At 40.9% G+C, this 9,698-nt stretch overlaps 1 protein-coding gene across 1 annotated transcript; it reads right to left on the minus strand.

Annotated features, from left to right (window-relative positions):
* Positions 1-1,595: 1,595 nt before the first annotated feature.
* LOC141627907 (uncharacterized) lies at positions 1,596-2,219 on the minus strand. The gene has a single exon (XM_074441105.1). The coding sequence runs from the start codon at positions 2,217-2,219 to the stop codon at positions 1,596-1,598; it is 624 nt and encodes a 207-aa protein (XP_074297206.1).
* Positions 2,220-9,698: the final 7,479 nt, after the last annotated feature.

Raw genomic sequence — 9,698 nt, forward strand, 5'->3', positions numbered from 1 at the left:
AAGGCCTGCTTCCTGACGCCTGCATTCAGGTCCTAGCCTGACGTCCCCTAGTGGAGTTCTTCCAGGGTTAAAATCCTTCAGGGTTCCTGGTTCCGTACCTGTCAGGCTGCTGATTTCAGGCTCCTAAATCATAATAATTCCTAGGACAACAATGTGTGGTGCATAATAGAAGAGCTCAAGGACGAATGACATCATGTGGTCCTTCCATTTGCCCCTTAAAGCTGCTGCCACAATTAAAGAAGCATCAACTATCTTATGCAAGCTGCCAAGGACGTCCTTTTCAAGTCATGTGACTAGTTTTAGGATGTTAATTTTACAGCTTGTTGTTTTGTCATGTTCTCCTTTTAATTATAGCCATAGGATATAGTTTTAGATGAAAGGCCAAGATGTAATGTGAGACTCTATATAAGGAACTCACACCCCCATGTAATATGGAGAGATTTTGATGAATTAATATTGTTGTGTCAAACACAAAAATTTAGGGTTTGCCTAAGGGCTTCTCTTGTCCAACCAATAGTGGTGATGCCTTTCTTGGTTGCTAGATTAAGGGAAGTTAACCTGTGTAGGACTGTGGTTAAGCTCTCCTAATCGCCAGGCCTGGTGGTTATCCTGTACATAGACTGTGGATAATTGACCTACGTTTGTTAGTAAGGGTAGTGTAGTTCTGTGCCATGCTGTGAGCTAAGCTAAACCTGCTGTCCATGTTAAGATCTAAGCCTGTGCTAGATTGTGACTTGGCTCTTAATCATATCCGGCTTGAATTAGGGAGTTCAACTTGTTGTTTAGCTCTACTAATCAAATAGGTTGAGGATGGTACCATGTAGAAAATGTTGGTACTCTGTTCATAACCATATCTTTTATGTTTTCTTAGGCTAGATTTAGCAAATAAATGCTCTTAATTTTGCCGTTTTTAAAGGATTTGAAAAAGGGAGAAATTATTTTTAAGGCTACCATTTTGTTGCACATCCCATGCTCTTTGCATTTGTGAGGACCCCACGTGATTACACTGCAGCTATTAAGATAACACCTGTCATGAGGGCTTATGGCCCTCAATCTATTTAGGGACTTATGGCCCTCAACCTGTCTGGAGGACCTTTTTTGAGAAGGAGGGATACTTGCCTGTCAGGAGGGCTTATGACCCTCAACTTGTCAGGAGGGCTAAAGACAAGTAGTTCAGATTTATTTCACCATCTTACCTGTCTTTTGTACTGAGCTCAGTTTTTTATGTATTTTTAGATGTGACAAAATGTTGAGATTTTTAGTGATCTCTATTTGTCATAACTTGTGAAGCATTTCTAGAATGCTATTTAGGTTGGGTGGAGTGGCCCTCAATCTTGAATATTTATTTAAGCATGCAAATATAATATGCTAAATAGTTCCAGAAAAAGCGTAAAACAAGTTTTCAGGATTAAATGTAATGGTTTGAGATGTATAATAAATAATTGGGGGGAGTAAGTTGTTAGGCAATTTCAGTTAGCAGGAAATCACTTAGGAAAAAACATGGACCATTTTATTCAGGATAATTACACATAGAAGCATGCCAGGTAAGAGATAGGATTGATAGCCTTACCTGGTGCAGGCAAAAATAAATGGGCTTATACATGAAATAGTTTTAAGTGAGAGACATTCCAAGATCTAGGGATCATTTCTCCATCTAGGGTCTGAAGTCTATAAGCTCCCTGTCCTACTATTGAATCAATCAGGTAAGGGCCTTCCCATGCAGGGGCAAGTTTGCCTGCATTCTTGTCTTTTGTGTTTGGAAAGACTTTTTGTAGAACTAGGTCCCCTTCCCCGAATACTCTGATGTCTACGTTTTTGTTGTAGCTTCTGGCTATCGTTTGTTGGTAGGATGCTATCCTGATCTTGGCTGTATCTCTTAGCTCTTCAGCTAGGGCCAGGCTGTCTTGCATCAATGGCTGGTTTTCCTCAACAGTATTCAGGCTGCACCTGGTGGTGTGTAAGGAAATTTCTGCTGGGATTACTGCCTCACAGCCATAGACCAATGAGTAAGGTGTCAGGCTAGCTGATGTCTTAGGTGTAGTTTTATCAGCCCAGAGGACTAGAGGGAGTTCTTCAGCCCATCTGCCTTTTCTTTGTTTTAGTTTCTTTTTCAGGCAGTTAATCACCACTTTGTTGCTAGATTTGGCCTGGCCGTTGGCTTTTGGATAGCCTGGTGTAGAGGTCACTAGATTAATTTTCCACTGAGCACAAAAGGCCATTGTTCTTTTACCCACAAATTGTGTTCCACTGTCACAAACTATTTATGAGGGGATACCATAACAGCATATGATATATATCTTGATAAATGATATGACGTCCTTCTGTTTAATTTGCCTGTATGAGTCAACTTCTATCCATTTTGAAAAGTAATCAGTCATGGCTAACATGTAGGCTTTTTGCCTAGGGGCTGGTGATAACTTGCCTACAATGTCCATCCCCCACTTCATGAATGGCCAGGGTGTTGAGATGGAATGTAGTAGCTCAGATGGTTGATGAATGAACGGGGAATGCAGCTGACATGCTTCACATTTCGAGCTATAAGCCAGGCAATCTGCCCTTAAGGTTGGCCAGAAGTAGCCTGTCCTTAGAACTTTGCTTGCCAGGCTCCTGCCTCCTTTGTGATTTCCACAGTATCTATCATGTATATCCTCAATGACTAGTTTGGCGTAGGTGGAAGCTTTGATTTCCACAGTATCCATCAGGTAAGGTCCAACCTGAGACTTTTTAAATAATGTGTTATTAATGATGGTGTAGGTGGAAGCTTTGATTCTAAGGGCTCTTTCTTCATGCCTATCTTGGGGTAATATCTTCTGCAAGAACCAATCATAGTATGGTTTGGTCCAGGAGTTTGTGTCCTCAATGATGGAACAAGTTTGATCAGGCTTAATAATGGTCGGTTTAAGCAGGTGAACAATGGGTATCTTGTAAAATACAGCAGGGCTAAAATTTGATCCTAGGCTGGCTAGGGCATCAGCCTGAGTGTTTAAGTCTCTTGGTATCTGATCAATGTCAAATGAACTGAACTTTTTGCAAAGGTTTTTAACATATTCTAAATATAGAATCATTTTTGAATCCTTTCCAGTGTAGGTTCCTTTGACTTGATTTGGAATTAAAAGTGAGTTAGTTTTTACCTTGAGATTTTGCATGCCAAGATCTATACATACCTTGAGTCCAGCTATCAGGGCTTCATATTTAGCTTCATTGTTTGTTGCTTTAAATTCACAACTAACAGCCTGAGCTACTATATCCTCATGTGGTGATTTTAATACTAACCCTAGGCCAGTTCCTCTCATATTGGTTGCTCCATCTATGTGCAGGGTCCAGTCCAGATCTGATTTTTGGGTGTCTAGTTGATTGACCTCTTCTATCAGGTCTAGTTTTAGGTTAGGACTGAAATCAGCCGCAAAGTCTGCTAAGGTTGGGATTTTATTACCGTTCTAGGTTCAAAGGTGACATCATAAGTACTAAGTTGGACTGACCATTTTGCCATTCTGCCTGACAGTTCAGGTTTTCTTAGGACGTATTTGATAGGTAGATTGGTCTGGACTATTATTGGGTGACTCTCAAAGTAAGGTCTGAGTTTTGTGCAGGATACAATTAATGCAAGTATATACTTTTCAAGTAATCCATACCCTATTTCTACATCCAGAAGGCTTTTACTTACATAATAGACGGGATGTTGTTAGCCTTCAATCTCCTTGACCAGAACTCCACTTACTGCTGTTTCAGTGGCTGACAGGTATACTGTCAGGGGTTCTCCTTTGTTTGGTTTGGCCAGTAATGGTGGAGTGGCCAGGTAAGTTTTTAATTTCTGGAAAGCTATTTCGTGTTCAGGCATCCATTGGAATGATTTGTTCTTCTCGAGCAGGTTGTAGATTGGCTTGCATTTTTCAAATGACCTGGATATGAATTTGTTCAGGGCTGCACCTCTTCTTGTCAATTTCTTGATATCTTTGACTGACTTAGGTGACTCTAATTCCAGGATGGCTTTTATTTGTTCTGGGCTAGCCTCAATTCCTCTCTTTGTCACCATGTATCCTAGGAATTTGCCGACGATACTCCAAAGTGGCATTTGGAGAGGTTGAGTTTCATGTTGAATTCCTCCAGGATTTTGAATGGTACTTCCAGGTCCTTCACATGATCTTCAGCCTTTTTTGATTTGACCACCATATCATCTATGTAGACCTCCATTATGTCACCAATTTGGTCTTTGAACATCATATTCACCAGGCGTTGATAGGTTTCCCCTGCATTCTTCAAGCTAAAGGGCATTGATGTGTAGCAATATATGCGTCTTTCCGTGATGAATGCAGTGTTTTCTTGATCAGCTGGATGCATTTTGATTTGGTTGAATCCACTTGAGGCATCCATGAATATCAGTAGTTCATGTCCAGCTGTAGCATCCACCATGGCATCAATGTGAGGGAGTGGGAATGGATCTTTTGGTCATGCTTTGTTTAGGTCTGTGTAGTCTACACAGACTCACCATTTGCCATTTTTCTTTTGTACCACGACCACATTGGCGAGCCATTCAGGGTACATTACTTCCCAGATCATTCCCATATCCAGGAATTTGTCCACCTCTTCATTAATGATTACGTTGCGTTCAGGGGCAAATTTCCTCCTCTTCTTATATACAGGCTTGAAAAAAGTGTCAATATTGAGCTTATGGGTGATCACATTAGCATCTATGCCAGTCATATCAAATTGTGACCAGGCAAAACATATAGATTTAGTTTTAAGAAAGCTTACCAGTTCTGGTGATACGGTCGTTATGTACCAAAAATAAATACCTAGATATTACTAACAGAAGTCAGCGGTAAGTAGGGTCGATCTCCACAGGGAGGCGGTCACTATCTACTTGTCAACTCGGTCTGTCTAATGTCACAATTTGGGGTTTTGAGTTGTTTGACTAAACTAAGCAAGATTAAAGGTAAGAGAAATAAGGCTAAGAGGAATTAGCGATAGAGGAAGAAAACTAGGATCATCGGTTCATCAATGAATGTCAGTTAATTGCAGCTAAGGTCACAGATCAGTCGATGTGTCGGTCTAAGCGGCAATGAATATCTCCTTCCGGTCTCAATTCGCCCTAAAATACTATTAGCTTAGCTTCCGCCCTCGCTAAAGCATCTTATTGTTCAATGCGGGTCTCACCCCTTCCAACCTTACGGTCTAGGTCAAGGCTTACCAAGGTTAAAAAGGCTAAATGCATCGATTCAAATAGCAAGATACAATTAAAGCAGTGATTAACAACATAGACATAACAACAACGAACGATCTGTAAACCTAATTAGCAATTAACAACAATCCATCGACTCCCCGAAATCCTAGCAGGGGGATTAGCTAGAAATAAATATAAATAAAGCAAGAACAAGAGACGAAGAAATAGTAAGCATCATAAATTAAAGAGATAATAAAAGAAAGAGAAAGAGGAATTACAGATTAAAAGATCCAGAAAAGTATAGAACAAAGTAGCAGCAGTAAAAAGGGAAAAAAGAGAAAGTAACGTATAATGTGTGTCCCCCTATATGTTCTGTCGTCTTCCTATTTATAGGGAGAACGATTTTATTTGACCTAAAAACAAATTAAAGCTAAAAAGCCCGAACCCACTAGAGAGTTACTCGATCGAGCTATTTTAAACTGCTCGATCGAACGGAATCCAACAAAAACATCTCGATCGAGTAGATATAATACTCGATCGAGGAAACCCTATGTTTTGTGTGGATTTTGCGCAAGGCGAAATCAGGTCAGGGTAGAGTTATGCAAGGTTAACTAGCTCTAAATGGTCTATTAGTCAGGTCGTCAGGGTCAAATGTAAAGCTGTAAATATAATAACAATAACAATAATGAGACAAAGAATTTTGTACGTGGAAAACCCTTGAATGGGAAAAAACCACGGGCACCAAGACAGGAGAGGATTTCACTATGTAATTTGGGAGAATAATTATATGACAATAACAATGCTTATATTTCTCTATGTACTGTGTGTGTAAGTGTATGCTTCTTCTTGTGTAAGAACGAGATGAGTCCAATGTCTTCAAAGTGTTCCTTATATAAGCTCCAATCTTGAACAACTGCTTGATATGGTATTGAATGCGGATTATTCTCCATTATTGCCTGTAATAATGGCTAAATATTCCTCCCTTAATTACTGCATTTACTGCGAGATCTTCTCATTCAATGCTGCGTATATAATCCTTTTATAATACGCGTTTATGGTCTAATATCGTCCTGATATTTTGACCGTTGTCCTCTCCATGGCCTGGCGCCTATCTTCGTGTGCCCTGATAGCCTGACATCCTGACAGCCTGGCAGTCAGGTTTAGATGAGATACTGATCAGGAAGGTCTGCGGATTTCCAGGCCTTACAATTGCCCCTTATCTCCTTATTTTCAGTGTGCCAGGACGAAAAAATGAGGAGATAACTTTATTTTTAGGAATATTACCCAACGGTTAAGTTATGCTTAGTCAGTTTCCTGTAACGGCTATTTTACTGCAGTTTATGACGTGTCTAAAATTTACTGCAACTTCCTTAATGATTATCCACTTCCTTTTCGGTTGAAACCCTAATCTTCTTCACTATAAATACCTGCGTGCTTCATTAAGTTGAACTCACCAAAGCAATTCTTCTTATTTCTCTCTTAAGAATCTTTCTCTTTAGTTCTCTTAATTCCCAACTTCTTCAATCTTTGATCAATTCTTCATAATCTTTCAAATAATAGCTGCAAAAAAGAAATCTACTAGGGCAGCGGTTCCTGTAACCCCTCCTCCTCAGAATCCTGAGGAAACTTCTTCTGAAAATCTGCCTACTTCTTCTGCTGCTCCACCTTCCACGATCAGTAAGCCGAGTGATTCTCCATTGGAGATGATCTCAATATTCCATGGTGATTTTCAATTCAAGCCTACGAAGGCTTTAAATGAGGATCAGTCTGTTGCAAATCATTTGAAGCCTGAGTTTGAGAAGATTTTGAAGGATAAGGGGATCATCCCTGTTGATGCTGAAGTCTGGATCCCTAAGAATTCTCCTATCAGGGCCGACTGGGCTTGTCCTGGTTGGTTCTGTATCCATGACTGGGCTTTCAGGGCAGGTTATAAGCTTCCTTTTTCTCCTCTTATGGTTGAGGTTATTAAGGAGATCGGTGTTCCATCTTATCAGTTGATGCCTATGGTGTGGAAGGTTGTGTGTTCCATTGAGAATCTCTGTAAAAAACACAATATTTCTTTTTCTCTTGACGATTTGAAGGCTTGTTATGCCGTTAAAAAAAATAGTCCTGGCCGTATAAGTTTCAAGGTCAGGGCTTCTACTACTCCTCTTTTCAGCAACCTGGACAGCGGCCATGATAAAGGTCAAATTTCTTTGGGTACATGTTTGTCAGGACCAATTCAGTGGGTCCTGACTTGGCGTATTTAAATCATGAGGCTTGCGTTGCTGGTGAGTCTTTTGGTTTCTCTCTTTGCCCTGCATGTTTTACTTGTTAGTGAAAAATAAAATGAAATTTATAATAACTCATACCTCTTATGTGTGCAGTAGATGATTAAGTTACTGAAACTGAGTATCCCACTCCCAATATTTCTGCTTTCCTTGCTATTATTCCTTTGGAGAGGTCTTGGCCTCTCTGTTGTGGGGTTGGTCACCTTCCTCGCTGCTTGAAGGCTGACGGTTCTGCCAGGCCGGCTAAACCTTCTGGGGCTGTTAGTGCCACTACCTCAGGCAGTAAGTCTATCTTAGTCTTTCTCTTCTTTTTGCTTTGGCTTCCTGATAATGTTTGGTTTATATTGCTAATATAGTATTTCATGTTGTAGCCACCAGGTCATCTACTCGCCTTGCCAGGTTTGGTATGGTTGACCTCTCTGCCAAGCTGGCTAAGATCAAGGAGGAAGGTTCCCAGGAAAGCGGGGATGCTGCGCCTGTTATTGATTTGACTGAACAGTCTGATGCTGCCAAGGTCACTGCTGTACCTGCTGCCCCTGCTGAAACAAGTTCAACAGCCCAAAAAAGGAAAATTGAAGATGTTGACATTTCTGCCCCGGTCAGGGAAGTGAGAGCCAGGGTGGACAATATGGAGGCTGCTAGGGTGAAGATCAGGGATTACGCTGCTTCTAAATCAGATGTCATGCTCACCCTTGACCCTGTTGAGACTGCTACTCAGGCAGTTGCTTTGGTGGATCATTCAGTCAGCCTCTTGGCAGGTCCTTTGGCTGCTGTAAAGGAGGTAGGCTGGAACAATTTTTATGTGTGTTTTGTTTGAGCAATTTTTATTATTGGGGTATATTACTTATACTTTTCTCTCTGTTTTTGGTCAGGGTGCTGCGACATGTCTCCATAATGCATATCAGGCTACTTCTTTGGTAGCCAGGATTGATTTGATGAGATCAGATTATGATAGGCTGAAGTCTAACCTGGATTTTGCACGAGCTGACCTGGCTGCTAAAGCTGCTGACTTAGTGAGGGTGCAGGCTGAGAGAGATGCTGCTAAGACTGAGGCAAATTCGAGCAAGCGGCTGTTGCAGGAGGCCTTGGACAGAAATGAGGAGCTCACCCAAGAGAGGGATGACTTGGAGTTCAAGCTAGATGATGCTTCCCTCTACTTCTATATCAAGGGAAGGGCTGCTGCTATGTCAGAGCCTATTGAGGCCAGGGCGAAGTGGAACCCTGAAGTTGAGATGGCTTTTACTGCTTCAAAGTATCCTGACCTACATAATATGGAAAATGAACAGGAGGTCGACTCTCCAGGGGAGCAGGATGTTGATGCTGGTACTGTTTCTAAGGAGAAACAATAATTTATTTTTTCAGTTGGTATTTTGGCCCATCCAGGGGGGATGTCCCTGGACAAACAATATTTTATTTTCTTTTCCTGTCTTGGGTCAGGGAGACTATCCCTGGCCTTTATGAATATTTTGGCGCCTTTGCCTCAGGGGGTAAGGGTTTTTATTAATATAGGCATGGTGGCCTTCTTTTGGCTGATTTTGCTTTTGACTTTGCTTGGTTTGTGAGTTTCATCCTGTTGGGCCTGTCAAACATTTTGTTTTGAATAACCTGCACATCATTTTCGTTTTATTTTATTATTCATGAGTAATTCAACCAAGTATAGTTTTTTGCTATAATGGTTGAAGGGGTGGGAAAACCGGCCTGTCAGGAGGGCTTATGTCCCCTGCCTAGCTAGAGGGCTTGGTATTCGGCCTATCAAGAGGGCATTTTAGACTAAGTGTTAGGGAGAGAACACTCTTACACCTGTCTTTCTGCGTCTAGCCGGTTGTAATTCGTGGCAGTAAACCTAGTCAGGTCAGGCTATTATTTCATGCCTTATTGGTCCTAACATTTTACTGTATCTGTTGGCGGTTACCAACTCGTCAGGCACAATCAAGTGCAGAATTTTTGTTTCAGAAATATATAGTAGAGTCGCCCTCAATCCTCAATATTTATGCAAATAATCTTTTATCATGTATAATTGTTCAAAATTCAAGAAGTAAATGAATAGGTTAGTTGAACAGATATAAATTACAGACAAGGCATGTAAAATATGTAGTTCATCACGTAGCACGTCAGGTTGAGTAGTTATTGAATTTATACCTGATTGTAGCCTGATCTGATCTTTACATATGGAATAATTTTAAATGAGTTACATTCCAGGATCTCGGGATCATTTCCCCTTCTAGCGTTTGGAGCCTGTATGCTCCCTGTCCAACAATTGAATCGAT

The sequence above is a fragment of the Silene latifolia genome, chromosome Y (genome assembly GCF_048544455.1).
Source record: "Silene latifolia isolate original U9 population chromosome Y, ASM4854445v1, whole genome shotgun sequence".
NCBI lineage: Eukaryota > Viridiplantae > Streptophyta > Magnoliopsida > Caryophyllales > Caryophyllaceae > Silene > Silene latifolia.

Excerpts from the sequence above, each read along its gene's own strand:
- LOC141627907 (XM_074441105.1), bottom strand. The coding sequence starts at position 2,219 with ATGGCCTTTTGTGCTCAGTGGAAAATTAATCTAGTGACCTCTACACCA.